The sequence below is a fragment of the Andrena cerasifolii genome, chromosome 4 (assembly GCF_050908995.1).
Source record: "Andrena cerasifolii isolate SP2316 chromosome 4, iyAndCera1_principal, whole genome shotgun sequence".
In the NCBI taxonomy this organism is placed as follows: Eukaryota; Metazoa; Arthropoda; class Insecta; order Hymenoptera; family Andrenidae; genus Andrena; species Andrena cerasifolii.
In genome coordinates this window covers 832,080-849,056 of record NC_135121.1, presented here as the reverse complement: position 1 = coordinate 849,056, position 16,977 = coordinate 832,080, and the positions used below count along the sequence as shown (strand labels likewise).

Below are 16,977 nucleotides of genomic sequence, written 5' to 3'. Positions count from 1 at the left end.
TCAATAAAATGAGACACCCCGATTAATAAGTAACAATGAATAAGTAACTTTATTATTCTTCAATGAGACAGCCCTGGTGTATGCGGGTACAAAAGATATGATTCGGTGCGAATACGTTCGATTTCTGTTGGCTTCTGCCCCCGGAGGAGCTTGACTTCACGCAGGAAGACTATGGAACCTCCTTCAGAGGGTGTGTCTTGGAAAAAAGAGGTGGTCGAAACTATTAGCTATTGGTGAGACGCGATGTGGAAATGGTTCATGGAAAATGCAACGGAAAGGGAAATCTTAACGAATAATCAGCCCATGAGCCGGTCGCCGCACGGCCATCTGTTTATTATTGCGGCTGTCTGGAGACCCTTGGCCGTGACTCGGGTAGATTGCCTGAATTTTCACGTCAAGTACCGTAACGCTAAAAGTTTACAACCCTCGTATCAAGTCTACGAGGCGCGGACTGACAGACCGAATGTCTAACAGATGTGGCGTCGAAAAGGACAAGGCATCCTTGTGCGTCCTTAGTGGTCTGGTGAAGCTAACGCTCAACATACCGCCCCCTTTTGAACGGTTACGTTTAATAATAAAGAGAGAACAAGAAAAACGCTAAGATACTAAGCATACGCAACTGAATATAAAGGTCACGGTTTGCTGTGTCTTGTACAATGATGACTGCGTCGTTACACGAAATTTGTACATGGATACGTAATTACAGTGTGACGCCCATAATTTACCAAGTAAGCTTATTAGATTAAATACAGAGAGAGAGAAAAAAAAACTTGTGATTAATGCATACATGCTAACTTATTGTACTTTGCAGTAAGCTACAATAGAACAGATATATATATATAAAAGAAAAAATCCACATAGGATTACCCTCAATCATTACTCCTCCAACAACAACGGAGCTAGTTTCTTAACACTACGCTTGTATATCCCGTTTATAGTTTTTACTGTCACCACACGGACGATACCATCCTCACCAGGATGTAAGGCAATGATGCGTCCCATGGGCCAGTGTAATGGTGGTGAATTGTCCTCCCTCAAAATGACCAGCGTACCTTCGGTTATGGCAGGTACCTGGTCTCCATGCCATTTCTTCCTGACTGACAATGCGTTCAGGTAGTCCTTGTACCATCTATGCCAGAAATGCTGGCGAAGCTGCTGCACATGTTGCCAGGAGGACAGACGACCTGTTTTGATGTCAGTGAGGTCGCACTCGGGAGTGCTTGTTAATGAGTCCCCAATTAGGAAATGACCGGGTGTCAATGGTGTTAAATCATTGGGGTCAGTCGATAAAGGAGTTAATGGTCGGGAATTAAGAATGGCCTCTATTTCAGTCAAACAAGTAACTAATTCTTCGAACGTGAGCAACGTGTTGCCTAAAATGCGTATAAGATGGTGCTTTACTGACTTAACTGCCGCTTCCCATAGCCCACCAAAATGTGGGCTACGGGGAGGAATGAAATGCCAACGGACATGTTGGTCTAATAGAAACTTCTGAACGTGATCATTATGTTCTTCTGACAGAATCATTTTTCGGACCTTTTGCAACTCATGATTAGCACCTACAAAGTTAGTGCCATTGTCGCTGTATATATCTGTACTTCTTCCTCGCCTAGCAAAAAACCGTTTTAAGGCTGCAAGAAACGCGTCGGATGTCAAATCGCCTACCAATTCTATATGAACTGCTCTCGTGCTGAAGCATACGAAAACGGCTACATAAACTTTGATTTTCTTCGTATTTCGATGTTTCTTCTCTTTTATAAAGAGTGGACCGCAATAATCAACACCGGTGATCAAGAATGGTCGCTGGAAGGTGACTCTGTCCTTCGGGAGTTGTCCCATTGGATACTGAAATGTTATAGGTGCCAATTTCTGACAGGTAGTACACCTCTGAATGACGGATTTTACCACGACCATTCCATTCACAGGCCAATATTTTTGTCGTACCGCATGCAGCGTACCCTGCGCCCCAATGTGCCCATGGGCAACGTGCGCTTCTCGTATAAGCAAACTGGTCACATGATGTTTCTGAGGTAACAACACCGGATGTTTTGTTGAATACGGTAAATTTGACTTCTCGAGCCTTCCCCCTACTCTTAAAAGCCCGTTGTCATCAATGAACGGACATAATGCTTTAAACCGAGTGATGTGACTATGTGCTGAATTGGCCTTGAGATCATGTAATTCCTTTGAAAATACTGCACCCTGCACCATTTTTATTATCCGAACTCGTGCCCGTTGTAATTCGTCCAATGTCATTGGACCTATCTGCTTCGCCTTTGTGTAAGCGTTGTTACAAAATCTCAAGCAGTACACAACGACCCGAGTTAACATGGCAAATGATGAATACCTTTCTAAAAATTGGACCTCAGAATGGGATGCTACACTCAACACTACTACCTTCCGTTTCTCGGGAAGTTCAATCGGCTGCAAATTGGTCTGCGGCCACGTGTCTTCTGTCTGAGATAACCAATGAGGCCCACTGAACCAAATGTTCGTTGCAAGAAATTCCGGGACACTGGCCCCCCTTGAAAGTATATCCGCGGCATTGTCCTGCGACGGTACGTGAGACCATTGATCTGGGCTCGTGTCTTGCTGTATTTGACTCACGCGATTTGCAACAAACTGCTTGAGCGTGTGTGGTGCAGTATGTATCCAATGCAATGTGATCGTCGAATCCGACCAAAACATTACTTTCTCAAACGACACATCAATTGCTTTAATAACAGTACGATACAGTTTCGCGAGTAACACTGCAGCACACAGCTCCAACCTAGGCAGTGTAACGTACCAATGCGAACCGCCCTACATTTTTTCGTTTTTCTTTACATATTAACCAATGTTCCTTTTCATTTCCATTTAATTTTACGCCTTGTATAGTTAGCACTAAGAATTCTCGAAACACTTGCGAGCGACATCCCATGCGGCGGGAAGACAGTGAATCTAGTGACGCGCAACGCATGCGCATAACCGCGAATTCAAAGACTAACTCAGTGCCGCGCAGGAATCAAGCGCGCTTGCGCACACCGCACGAACAACCGGACGCCGAATTATCCGAACGTACTACGCGAGTGGCGCGAACCGGACGTGAATTATAATTGGTGCGCGGAATCGCACAGCCGATGATTGGTACAACGAAGTACCGCGACTCGGTATAAATACCGGACCATCAGCAACGGGAAGGCAGACTTGGTTCTATCACCGAACCGCCGAGACCTAGGCAGCTTTAATTAGCTCCTTACTCGAGAAGAAGTTTATTTAAAACTCCAATTCTGATCCATCCTCTTGAGGCAGCTTTAGTTAGCTCCTCAACCACGATCAATCCACACGAGGCAGCTTTAGTTAGCTCCTGCACTTCCTTTCGAGGCAGCTTTAGTTAGCTCCTCAACCACGATCAATCCACACGAGGCAGCTTTAGTTAGCTCCTGCACTTCCTTTCGAGGCAGCTTTAGTTAGCTCCTGCACTTCCTTTCGAGGCAGCTTTAATTAGCTCCTCAACCACTAACCAAAGCCTATACGACTTCCTACTCCAAAGCGTGGGGCCAGCTTATAGGCACCAGAAGCATTTCAATCAGAGAGAAGGAATCCTCTCAAATTCTACGTTCGAATCGACCTAGCGTCATTTCCTGTTTTATCAACATAACAAACTCTATTCTTTATTACCGACCTAGCGTAGTAACCTAAAAACAACTATAAACTTCATTATCGACCTAGCGTTAAAAACCAATCGCCGTGCGATACGTCATTACGTACCAACGTCCGTTCTATTGTAAAAACAAACTCAATTAACTGAGTACCACACATGTTCATTATAGACCTAGTGTCTCGACATTTATTTGAATAAACCATTGTTATTTACACGTTAAAAGGAGGACTCTCGTGTCTTGAAATTCATTTCTCAATCGCATGCCACCCGAACCAATCCCACAATTCACAGGTAAACCGCTCTACTTGTGAAAACTCCTGTAACTACGGCGACGTCCCGTACAAGAACGTTACAGGTAGCTTAATTTTGGTGACAGCGGTGGGATACGTTTGCTTGAAACCGCGATCGCGTGGCAAAGGAGATCAACACTCCTAGCGAAGAACAAGACTCCTTCTTTATTACTAAGTCAGGCGCATTAAAAAAAGCAAAATCATGGCTACAGCCGGTTCAAATACCACTCAGGTAGACGCAGTTATAGAGGAATTACAACGGTTACAATTAAATCAAGAAAACGGGCGTCAACCAAATATTAGAATTCGCGATGCCGCGGACACGGTTCCAGCCTTCGACGGGCGGAACATTACTATACATCAATTCACAAAATGCTGTAGGAATGCGAAGAGTATGATCGCGCCAAACGCCGAATACGGTTTAGTACAGCTAATCAAATGTAAACTATCCGGGCAAGCCTCTCGAGTCATACTTAACGGCGATTATAACACTATCGAAGAGGTAATTAAAGTTCTCAGCTCACGTTTCGCTCCACTACATTCCTCAATCCAGCTATATGGAGAAATGTCGAAAATTGCTCAGTTACCGAATGAAGCCACTGTAGATTATAGCAGTCGAGTCTCCGGGATCCTCCTACAATTAAGATACTGTAATGAAATAGAGGTTCCCTTACACGTCGCGCAATACAATCAATCCGCGGAAACAAATTCCATTAAAGCTTTCTTAACGGGGTTAAAACCTGAAATCTACGCACGAATGCGAACCGTCGAATTCGCTGACCTCGATACCGCCATCAGCACCGCTATCAAAGCCGAGGCAGAGTGTCAGGAAAACATAATGAGGAATAAATTCGCAGAAGGACTATCGCACTCCGCGCAGTGCAGTAATTGTTTCGGGTACGGGCACTCAGCTACCGAGTGTAGCAGTAAATTCCCGGCAGGGCAAATAGCACAAATTAGTTGGAGATCTAAATATTGTAATCATTGTCGAAAAGTAGGACACACGGTTCAGGAATGCCGGAACATAAACACCGCGCCCCAGTCAACACCTAATAATCCTGGGTCAAGGCCGTCGTCATATAATACCGGGTCTCAAACAATGCCGCGCCAAAGCCAATCAGTAGAATGTAGATATTGTAAAAACAAGGGACACACTATTCAGGAATGTCGAAAGAAAATGTACAACGACAAACGAAGATCCACAGACACAACCAAACCCGAACTTCAAACACCAAACCCTCCCCAAAATTCTGTACGCAGTCAAGCCGTGTTAAAATTACGATTATCCGAAACATGGAGAGCCCCTAGTCTAGCTTTATCGAGTCCAGAATTAAGGGCTGATAAGGTAATAATGATGATTGATACTGGAGCAGATTTGAGTGTAATCAAAGAAGAAGCCGTATCTCCAGGCACACCAATTTTTTCCGACGTAACCTACGAATTAACAGGAATTACTGAAGGTTCTCTATCAACAATAGGATATATTAAAACCAAAATCTTAGATACAGTAGCAGAAATTCATGTAGTCAAAACTTTACCAACAGCTCAGGACGGAATTTTAGGATCAGATTTTTTCCACGGGAGCGGAGCTGTTATAGATTATTCAAGAAAAGGGATCACAATAGGAAACGAATTACTCCCGTTTAAAAACGTGGAAATAAAAATTCCTGGCCGAATGAGATACCAAATTCCAATCAAAATTCTAAATCAAGGTCTAAAAACCGGATACGTGCCGAAACTAAATGTACACCCCAAAATTTTAATGGGTAATGCTATAATAACAAACAACGATGGAATAGGATATCTATATGCCATAAACACATCCTCTAATGATATCAAAATCGAGATACCTTCGGTAGAAATAGAACCTTACGAAGAAATAAAATTCGAAAGAGAAATTGCATCTCCAGACCATGTTAAACAAATACTCGAACTACTTCGTCTTGACCATCTAAATCCAGAGGAAAAAGCAAACATAGTAAAATTAATCGAACAATACGCAGATAGATTCCACCTCCCCGGTAGCGAACTAGAAGCGACAAACACTGTGTCTCATAGAATAATTACCGAAAACGAGGCACCAGTAAATGTAAAGCAATATCGATACCCCCAAGTCCATAAAGAAGAGATTAACAGACAGATAAATGAACTCATACAGAACAAAATAATCTCACATTCAACCTCCCCGTATAACTCACCATTGTTCATAGTAACTAAGAAACGGGATAGCCAAGGGAACATACGTTGGAGAATAGTAATAGATTTCCGTCGGCTAAATGAAAAAACTATAGGCGACGCGTACCCCTTACCTAATATAGTGGAAATATTAGATCAGCTAGGCAGTGCGAAATATTTCTCAATATTCGACCTAGCATCGGGATTCCATCAGATACCGATGCATCCGGAAGATAAGCACAAAACCGCCTTTTCAACGCCCTATGGACATTACGAATTCAATCGAATGCCATTCGGTCTTAAAAACGCTCCAGCTACATTTCAAAGGTTAATGGACCAAGTTCTCACCGGATTACAAGGAATAGAATTATTCGTGTACCTAGACGACATAGTAATCTATGCTAGTTCACTTCAAGAACACACAACCAAATTCATAAGATTAATGAATCGGCTAAGGGAAGCCAACCTATCTCTGCAACCAGACAAATGCGAATTTCTAAAAAGAGAAGTATGCTATTTAGGACATATCATTAGCGAACAAGGAGTTAAGCCAGACCCAAAGAAACTAGAAGCAGTTAAACAATTCCCACAACCCAAAACTCAGAAGAATATAAGACAATTTTTAGGACTAGCCGGATACTACCGTAGATTTATAAAGAATTTTTCTAAAATAGCAAAACCATTATCTGACCTAACTAGAAAGGATTACAGATTCGAATGGACAATCAAACAACAAATAGCTTTCGAAACTTTACGGGACGCTCTATGTAAAGAACCGATATTACAATATCCAGACTTCAATAAACCATTCATCATTACCACAGACGCCTCAGGTTACGCAGTAGGCGCGGTTCTAAGCCAAGGAGAAATCGGGAAAGACCTACCCATAGCATACGCCTCGCGAATATTAAACGACGCCGAAACACGGTACGCCCCAACAGAACGCGAACTACTCGCACTAATATACGCCGTACAACATTTCCGTTCATACGTATACGGGAAACGTTTTACCCTAGTGATGGACCATAAACCACTGGAATGGCTACATACACTAGATAATCCTACCTCCAGGCTCATGCGCTGGAAAATAAAATTAGCAGAATACGATTACAAGATAGTATACAAGCCCGGGAGATATAATACTAACGCAGACGCCCTCTCGCGGAATCCAGTAACTTTACTCCCGCTACAAGTGGAAGGGAAACGATCACGCCCCCAAACCGCCACGAGTCCGGGATCCCCAAATCCAAGCCCAACAAAACAACCTAAGGGAGATGGATCATCCTCCTCATCATCATCCGATTTCAATCCTGATCAAATACAAATGAGGAGAAAGTTAAAAAGGAAACTTAAAACCACGACTACCACATCATCATCAAACAGACCGGCGGAGAAAAAGAGGGGAATCACACCAATAGGGGATTCAGAAGAAATGAAAGTATCCACCGATAGCTTTGAAGCAACCAAAAATATTCAGGTATCAGTAGAGGTTCACCCCTCCCCCGGACAAATCGGTCTTCCACCATCAAACCCCAGACCAACCACCCTTAACCGCCCTCACAGCCCACAACAAATGGAAATAGAAGTACTAGAAAAAGACTGGGATCAAATCATGGAAATAAGCAACGCACAAGTCCCAAAAAGTCATACATATAGAGAGCCACCCAAAATAGACTCTAGTAATAGTAGCAGCAGCAAGAAAGATAGCCCACCAATAAGAGGTAGAAAATACTGTACAAGAGAATCCAGCGAAACACTATCAGGGCCAATATCCCCAATCATAATAAGAAAAGATCCACAAAATAACTTTAAAACATCCACGGGACCACCCCGACAGCAAATACAATCACGCCAACAGAGACCACCCCAGCAACAAAAATCACCACCACAACAAGCACCACCAAGAATAGTGAACCAAGAAATATATCAGAGTAAAGTAAAAGAAATCACAGACTATTTATGGATGAGAAGGGAAACTGCAGGGATATTTATCACTATACATGGGAAACCAGTAGGCGAGGAAAGTACGGAATTCATGAATAGGGAACAAATTAAAATTACCTTACCCCTGCCACTCCAGGCAGGAAGTATAATAGAAATTCCCAAACCAGGACGAACCATCTTAGGGATGGTAATGCCAGATCCTCCAAACGAAGAAGCCTATCATACCATAATTAGGCACCTGCATAATAAATTAACACAAAATAACATTAACAAAATCTCACTACCCAAAACAGAAATTAATATATCTTGGAAAAAATTAAAACAAATGATCACCCTAAGGTTCCTACAAACAAATATCAGCATCACAATCTGCAATGGCACTGTACAGCTGCCATCAGAACAAGATCGTCCAACAATAATTAGAGAAAACCACGAGTCACCAGTAGGAGGACATAAAGGGGTAACCAAAACCTATAACAGAATTAGAAACCTGTACCATTGGCCAAACATGAAAAAGGATGTAAGGCAACACATTAAAACATGCATAAGTTGTCAAAAGAAGAAACTAGTACGAACTAAAACAAAAGAACCCATGATAATAACAGATACACCACTAGACGCTTTTGACAAAATATCCATGGATATTGTGGGACCATTGCCACCCACAAGATCAGGAAAAACATATATACTTACCATACAGGACAATTTAACAAAATTTTCATTAGCAATACCATTAGTCTCATTCACAAGCGAAGAAATAGCCCAGGCATTCACCACACATTTCATATGCCAATACGGATGCCCAAAAGCCGTTCTCACAGATCAAGGATCTTCATTCATCAGTTCTCTCATGCGAAACTTTGCAAAGGCTTTCAATATCAAGCAATATAAAACTTCAGCATTTCATCCACAGTCAAATGGTTCCCTGGAAAGAAGCCATCATGTATTAGTTGAATATTTAAAACATTACATAACCAAAGAAAAACAATGGGATCAGTGGCTACCACAAGCAATGTTCTCTTATAACACTAGTATACACGAAGGTACTAAATACACTCCCTACGAATTAATATACGGTAAAAAAGCCAGACAACCATCAAGTCTAATACCAAATGATTCATTAACTACATATCCAGACTTTGTGGAGAGGTTAGTAACAAAGTTGCTCAACATTCGCGAACTAGGACGCCAAAATTTAGAAAACTCAAAATATCGCCAAAAACACTACTACGACCGAAAGGTATCCTCTGTTAATTACCACAAGGGAGAACAAGTACTGGTTTTAAAACCGAAAAGAGACAAATTCAGCGACGAATACGATGGGCCTTACACAATCATCGAAATTTTAAAAAACAACAATGTAAAGATAGCTGTGAGCCCCCGTCGAACTAAGGTTGTCCACAAGGACAGAATAAAAAAGGCCTATACGCCACCAGACTGCGCCGCCCCTAGGGACATTACGGCAAACCATTAACAACTTCACAGCGCTAAATTTAAAAGTGGTGGGGATTACGAAAAAGGGCTCATTCAGGAAAGTGATACCCTCGAGAAAACCACGCGGAAAATCGCTTAAGAACAAAGAAGGGAAATAGGAGTCAAGACCGACCACTCAGACAGCCAAGGTAGGAACTATACAAAACACACATTAATAATAAAAAAGAAAAAAGGAATAAATTACAAATCGGGTTATTATAAAAACGTGGTGTGCCGGTACAGACGAAATGTCAAGAAAATCCGCCGAAGAAAAATGGATTAACCGCCCTCGTCCAGAAGACGACATTAAGGACCCAATGCAGAGACTACTAGAAATAGTCTGTTTAAAAGCAAAATGGCCAGGCTACAGGACCGACTGCAGCGATCTTTACAGAAGAAAGATCTGCTATCCCTGCTACAAAAATCTAAAGGCGGAGGACACCCAATATTATACCCCCGCAAGCCGGCACCTACTTACCCTACGCAGGCATCTCATCAACTTTAAATACTGTTTGATCTGCACCAGGGAAATTTACAATTGGGGAGTCGCAGCCCAATGTTCGGACTGCGTCGATACCTTTTTTGTTATGAGCCCGAGCAATAAGGAAGCTTTGGAGTTGGGGGTAGCTCTAAATGTACTAGGGAGAGAGGAACGGAGGCCTCCGCAATAAACACCATCATTTTTCTATCATACATACGTGTAAAAAAATTCAATTACCTTCCAAATAAATCCAACCATATCCTGCTACATATTCACGTAATATACTTCAACATTCCTGAAAAAAACCCTTAGCAACAACGTATAAGAGGGACAGCTATATACCGAGGTCAGTGAAGCCGCGATGTAAACAAACCGCGCATTCCTGAAACATAGAGAAACAAAGTCGCGTAATAAATAGAATAAGATAGAAGCATTTCAAGGAAACACAAACCCCAAACAGTAAGAAATAGCTTAACATTGCGAACAGAAAAGGACAGTAAAATTCAGGGGAATAGGTAGTCAATAAGGGGGACAGATTCAGCGTAAGGAGAACCACACATATATTTAAGGGACATCAGACAGTCAGGCTTCATTCGATATCAAGTATACGATACCACAGTAAGCAACTATCCTAAAATGCCTAAGCGATCGGGGAAAAAGATAAAACGAATACAGATAGCACATAAATTAGCAACATCAACGCCGTCAAGCGAAACATTACCCGGCTCTAAAAATTCAAAATCCATACCATGGAAACTAAAAAAAATAACAATACCAGAGGTCGATTGGCAACCATACGTGGGGATCACCCATTCCGATCCACGACGACGCGCATGGAAATATATATTCCTATTCGGGACCGGGAACGCACCACCTCCAACGACAGGAACGGCAACCAACGCTACCAAAAACACAGAAACGCTCCAGAAAATAGAAGAGGAGGTAGAGAACCAGACCTCTATACACGCAGTGCCCATACCTAAACCTACATCTCTCGGGACGAGAGAAAAACCAAGCGGCGAGATGTAACGTACCAATGCGAACCGCCCTACATTTTTTCGTTTTTCTTTACATATTAACCAATGTTCCTTTTCATTTCCATTTAATTTTACGCCTTGTATAGTTAGCACTAAGAATTCTCGAAACACTTGCGAGCGACATCCCATGCGGCGGGAAGACAGTGAATCTAGTGACGCGCAACGCATGCGCATAACCGCGAATTCAAAGACTAACTCAGTGCCGCGCAGGAATCAAGCGCGCTTGCGCACACCGCACGAACAACCGGACGCCGAATTATCCGAACGTACTACGCGAGTGGCGCGAACCGGACGTGAATTATAATTGGTGCGCGGAATCGCACAGCCGATGATTGGTACAACGAAGTACCGCGACTCGGTATAAATACCGGACCATCAGCAACGGGAAGGCAGACTTGGTTCTATCACCGAACCGCCGAGACCTAGGCAGCTTTAATTAGCTCCTTACTCGAGAAGAAGTTTATTTAAAACTCCAATTCTGATCCATCCTCTTGAGGCAGCTTTAGTTAGCTCCTCAACCACGATCAATCCACACGAGGCAGCTTTAGTTAGCTCCTGCACTTCCTTTCGAGGCAGCTTTAGTTAGCTCCTCAACCACGATCAATCCACACGAGGCAGCTTTAGTTAGCTCCTGCACTTCCTTTCGAGGCAGCTTTAGTTAGCTCCTGCACTTCCTTTCGAGGCAGCTTTAATTAGCTCCTCAACCACTAACCAAAGCCTATACGACTTCCTACTCCAAAGCGTGGGGCCAGCTTATAGGCACCAGAAGCATTTCAATCAGAGAGAAGGAATCCTCTCAAATTCTACGTTCGAATCGACCTAGCGTCATTTCCTGTTTTATCAACATAACAAACTCTATTCTTTATTACCGACCTAGCGTAGTAACCTAAAAACAACTATAAACTTCATTATCGACCTAGCGTTAAAAACCAATCGCCGTGCGATACGTCATTACGTACCAACGTCCGTTCTATTGTAAAAACAAACTCAATTAACTGAGTACCACACATGTTCATTATAGACCTAGTGTCTCGACATTTATTTGAATAAACCATTGTTATTTACACGTTAAAAGGAGGACTCTCGTGTCTTGAAATTCATTTCTCAATCGCATGCCACCCGAACCAATCCCACAATTCACAGGTAAACCGCTCTACTTGTGAAAACTCCTGTAACTACGGCGACGTCCCGTACAAGAACGTTACAGCAGTGATTGCACCTTTAATGGTGCCACCCTAGATCTTGACGAAACTAGCCGTACCCCCGACTTAGACTTGCCATCCGTTGTCCTAATATATATGCAAGCTCCGTAAGCTCTCTCACTTGCATCACAAAACCCGTGTAACTGGAGGACTCTGTGATTATCGCCTATAACGCGCCGAGGAATGACCAATTCCTCGAGTGATTTTAATTGAGACTCAAAAGTGACCCACGCGCTGTGAATATCCACTGGGACCGACTCATCCCAATCGAGGTGACACTTCCAAAGGGCCTGCATTATAAGTTTTGCTTGCACAATCACCGGACCTACTAATCCGAGTGGGTCAAAAAGCTGTGCGATTCGTGATAGAATAGTCCGCTTTGTAACCCTTTGCAACGGTTCCACATACTTAATTGTATAACCTAAACTATCTGGCTTGGCTTTCCAAAACAACCCCAAAGTTTTCTTGCCATCTGTGGCATCTAAAACCATGTGATCACTATGATCAGTATTCCCTAACGATTCTACTAACTGGGATTCGTTTGACAACCACTGTCGCAGTTGAAAACCCCCCTTTGCTGTGATGCTAATCAAGTCATCCCTTAAAAGCAATGCCTCGTCAAAACTCTGTGCCCCAGTCAAAACATCATCTATGTAAAAATCATTTAATAACACCTTCGCGGCGACTGGATGCGTTTTACCTTCATCGTGCGCGAGTTGGTGCAATGTTCGAACTGCCAAAAACGGAGCTGATGCGGTTCCATACGTCACAGTATTCAGCTGGTACGTTTTAATTGGATTCGTGATATTTTCGCGCCAAAGAATTTTGTGATATTTTCTATCAGCTACGTTCAAATCTACCTGTCTGTACATCTTTGCAATGTCAGCGGTCAGGACGTATTTATGCACTCGAAAACGCGTGACTAAACTAACTAAGTCTTGCTGAATGGTGGGTCCTACCATTAATGTACTGTTTAATGTTACACCCGATGACGACTGTGCAGATGCATCGAACACTACTCGAATTTTAGTCGTGACACTGTCTGTTTTTATGACTGGGTGATGGGGTAAATAACAACCGGCGTTAACATCGTCGACGATTTCAGTCATGTGATTGAGCTGTTCATATTCCCTTAAGAAAGCTACGTATTGTGATTTCCTGTCTAGATTTCTATTCAGAGACCGCTCCAGACTGAGATACCGTTTCATAGCCATGTGATATGTTTCTCCTAACTTGTCTTTGTTATCGTTAAAAGGCAGACTCACTGTGTACCTGCCACTCATAGAATCGCGACTCGTGTGTGAAGCGTAATGCTCCTCACATGCTTGTTCTTCGGGCGAACAGATTTTTCCTGAAGGGCATTCTTCGAGATTCCAAAACTTACTAATATCAGCATGAAGTGTTTCAAAAGTCAAATGGCAATTGACTGGTCGGATTTCCTGGTTTTCTAAGTATTTTCCAACGACAATCCAACCCAATAGCGTTTTCTGCAATTTAGCGTTGGGATCCTTTAATGCGATGCGTCCCACGCTCATGAGATCCCAAAAATATTCTCCCCCGATAATCCCGTCTATCTCGCCAGGCAAGTGAAATGTAGGGTCAGCTAAATGTATTCCAGCAGGAATTTCTAATGCTTCTCTATAAATTACATCCTGTGGCAGTGGTTGTGAAACCTCCTTAGCTACTAGAAAGTTTACATTGAAATTGTATCCCGAGCAACGCGATTTGATTTGTGCTTGTGTTATTTTATTGATCTCAGATGACATTGCGTTTGTCCCACGAAGAGGAACAACAATTGGTTGAGTACGCAACCCAATCCGTTTGCATGCGCGCTCAGATAGGAAATGCGAATCTGCACACGAATCCAATACAACGCGGCAGCTATGGGTTTTCCCGGCCCCGTTTACGATATCAATAATAGCGGTAGCAAAGATTATTTTCGGCCGACCCTTGAATGCGGCACAGGTACTATTTACCTGCACGGCCGGTGGTATGGGCGTCGGCTCCGCATGCAATAGCGTATGGTGTCGGTTATGACACCGACGGCAGGTAGTTGCTTGGCAATTGTTCACCATATGATTTCGGCGTAAACAGTTGAAACACAACTGCTTCTCCTTTACTAATTTCGATCGCTCTGGTACCGAAAGCTTAACGAATTGCTCACAATTCTGAGAAACATGAGATCCTCTACAAAAGTTACAGAATGCTGTTGTCTGCGTGGCCAGTACCGTATTTGACCGTAATTCTCGCGCAGGCGGTTTATTGCGGGTTGACTGAGAATACCGATTACGATTATTGCCCTGCGCTTGAGGTGGTGACGCACCTGAGGTTTCCGGTGAACCTACAGGCTCAATCACCTTGCATCGGTCGTGTAAAAACAGAAACAATTCGTCCATCATTGGAAAGGGAGTGCTTTTATTCTGTTCCTTCCATTTCAACACTGTCTCGTTATCCAATTTGGACGTGAGCAAATGGATAAGCAGTGTATCGACGGTCAGTTGCTCTAATGATTTTAACGAGCGATAATGCGCTTCTACGCGGTTTACAAACACTCTCAATTCGCTGTAGGATGATTTTAATACCGGTGACGTATCGAATAGCGCTTTGATATGATTGGCGACTATGACAGCCGGCTGATTATAGCGCTTCTCTAACAGACCCCACGCGACTGTGTAATTGTTTGCCGAATTCCCTACTGATTCTATAGTTTTGGCGGCTTCGTCCTTTAGGCACGACCGCAAGTACATTAGTTTTTTACAATCGTTGATCTTTGGATTCTCTTGTATTGATGAACGAAACTGATCAGAAAACCCAGGCCACTCCTCGTAGACTCCAGCAAACACGGGCAGATTGATTTTTGGCAAATATATATCGCTATCTATAGACTCGGTGTGCGATTGTGGTGATGCTCGACTGATAGGCGTTTCGACTCCGACCGCACCTCTCACTTCTAATGTTGCTAATGATTGTGCGACAGACTTCACGCGCTCTAATATGTCCAAAGCACGCGCCTTACAAGTACCAAACATGGATTTTATTGAAACTCGTTCACGCATATAATCCCCGGTTTCATCTGCTGCATCTAAATCAATCTGAGTTTTGCAAAAGATCGCGTATTCCGTCTCGATCTCGTTGTATTGCACTTTGATCTCACTACCAGACATTCCGGATTCGTACCCCTCTATTAAAAGCCTAAAGTTCTCCAACTCTAACTTGAAAGCTTCGCGTCTTAACTTCAGAGTTTTAATACGTTCTTCTACAGAAGGAGGCATGTTGCGGTTTCTTTTTTTTTTCTTTTTCGACAATGGAAATACGGATATGAGAGATTAGGATTCGCACACGGATTCAGGGAAGAACTCAAAAAACAAGTGCTCGGACTCACGTTACTGACGTCCCTGGATCCTTCCGATGCAATGCTGGACTTGGCGTTGTATGGGCTGCTGACCGACGCACCGCTGATGGTTACAGCTGATGTCCAAGCCGGTATCTCGTCGCATCCGCCACTGCTATATTTGATGACCCACAATGGATCAGGTAGCGATCCTCCTTCCTAGGTGCTCTGCGACTCTGCTACGGCACGTTGTCGTACCCCTGGATCTCAGCTACTGGACTCCTTAATGTTGAAGTCGCTCTGCGCAACTGGACATCAGATGCTGGCCTCCTTGTTGTTGGCGTGCATGACGCACCAATCACGTTCACAGCACTTGTATATTGTTATTGATGATGCGGATCAGTGCTCCTCTGGCACAGTAAAAGATCCGGCTCGAAGGACCAAAATGTATAGCGAGCAAAGCGTCGATTTTGTAGGAGGTTGTAAATCTCCTCGACACAATGTCACTTACTCTTACGACGTCTTGCGGTCATAAGAGCTCACTGGATTCGAAGGTTACTGATAGGTGTGTCGTTCAATAAAATGAGACACCCCGATTAATAAGTAACAATGAATAAGTAACTTTATTATTCTTCAATGAGACAGCCCTGGTGTATGCGGGTACAAAAGATATGATTCGGTGCGAATACGTTCGATTTCTGTTGGCTTCTGCCCCCGGAGGAGCTTGACTTCACGCAGGAAGACTATGGAACCTCCTTCAGAGGGTGTGTCTTGGAAAAAAGAGGTGGTCGAAACTATTAGCTATTGGTGAGACGCGATGTGGAAATGGTTCATGGAAAATGCAACGGAAAGGGAAATCTTAACGAATAATCAGCCCATGAGCCGGTCGCCGCACGGCCATCTGTTTATTATTGCGGCTGTCTGGAGACCCTTGGCCGTGACTCGGGTAGATTGCCTGAATTTTCACGTCAAGTACCGTAACGCTAAAAGTTTACAACCCTCGTATCAAGTCTACGAGGCGCGGACTGACAGACCGAATGTCTAACAGATGTGGCGTCGAAAAGGACAAGGCATCCTTGTGCGTCCTTAGTGGTCTGGTGAAGCTAACGCTCAACAGCTACTCTAGTTATAAAAGAAACTGAAATATTTTGGGAGAAAGCACGAATACCAGTGAAGAAGACGTCGGATAGCATTGACAAGTGGAAGTCTCTTTATCAGAAATGGAGAACATTATATAAATCTGTCAATCGTCGAACTGCAATCCAAATTGTTAATTCCCTTTGGATGAGTTAGACTCGTTCAGGGTTTGTTAAGATTGCAAACTATTTGCCGACTATGAAGGACCACCCTTGTAGAGGGACAATGTTCAATCGATTCAAAACCATTTATTTTAACAATAAA

General features: G+C 43.2%; 3 protein-coding genes across 3 annotated transcripts in view; 1 reads left to right on the top strand and 2 right to left on the bottom strand.

Moving 5' to 3' along the window:
• LOC143368075 (uncharacterized) overlaps positions 1-16,977 on the top strand; it is a 153,843-nt gene that overhangs the window by 34,861 nt on the left and 102,005 nt on the right. The window lies entirely within an intron of this gene.
• LOC143367961 (uncharacterized) lies at positions 877-2,688 on the bottom strand. The gene has a single exon (XM_076810242.1). It carries the CDS (start codon positions 2,686-2,688, stop codon positions 877-879), a length of 1,812 nt encoding a protein of 603 aa, XP_076666357.1.
• Positions 12,672-15,517, bottom strand: LOC143367960 (uncharacterized). Its single transcript, XM_076810240.1, has 3 exons — positions 14,569-15,517; positions 12,777-13,929; positions 12,672-12,726 (listed from the first exon to the last, which is right to left on the bottom strand). Exons 1-3 carry the CDS (start codon positions 15,515-15,517, stop codon positions 12,672-12,674), a joined length of 2,157 nt encoding a protein of 718 aa, XP_076666355.1.

Bases quoted from the DNA above. Each gene is read 5' to 3' on its own strand.
- LOC143367961 (XM_076810242.1), bottom strand. From the start codon at position 2,688: ATGTTTTGGTCGGATTCGACGATCACATTGCATTGGATACATACTGCA.
- LOC143367960 (XM_076810240.1), bottom strand. From the start codon at position 15,517: ATGCCTCCTTCTGTAGAAGAACGTATTAAAACTCTGAAGTTAAGACGC. The intron at 13,930-14,568 runs GTGCGTCACCAC...TAAACTTTCTAG, and splicing joins AGGTTCACCGGAAACCTCAG to TAGCTAAGGAGGTTTCACAA. The intron at 12,727-12,776 runs GTTAGTAGAATC...ACATGGTTTTAG, and splicing joins TGGTTGTCAAACGAATCCCA to ATGCCACAGATGGCAAGAAA.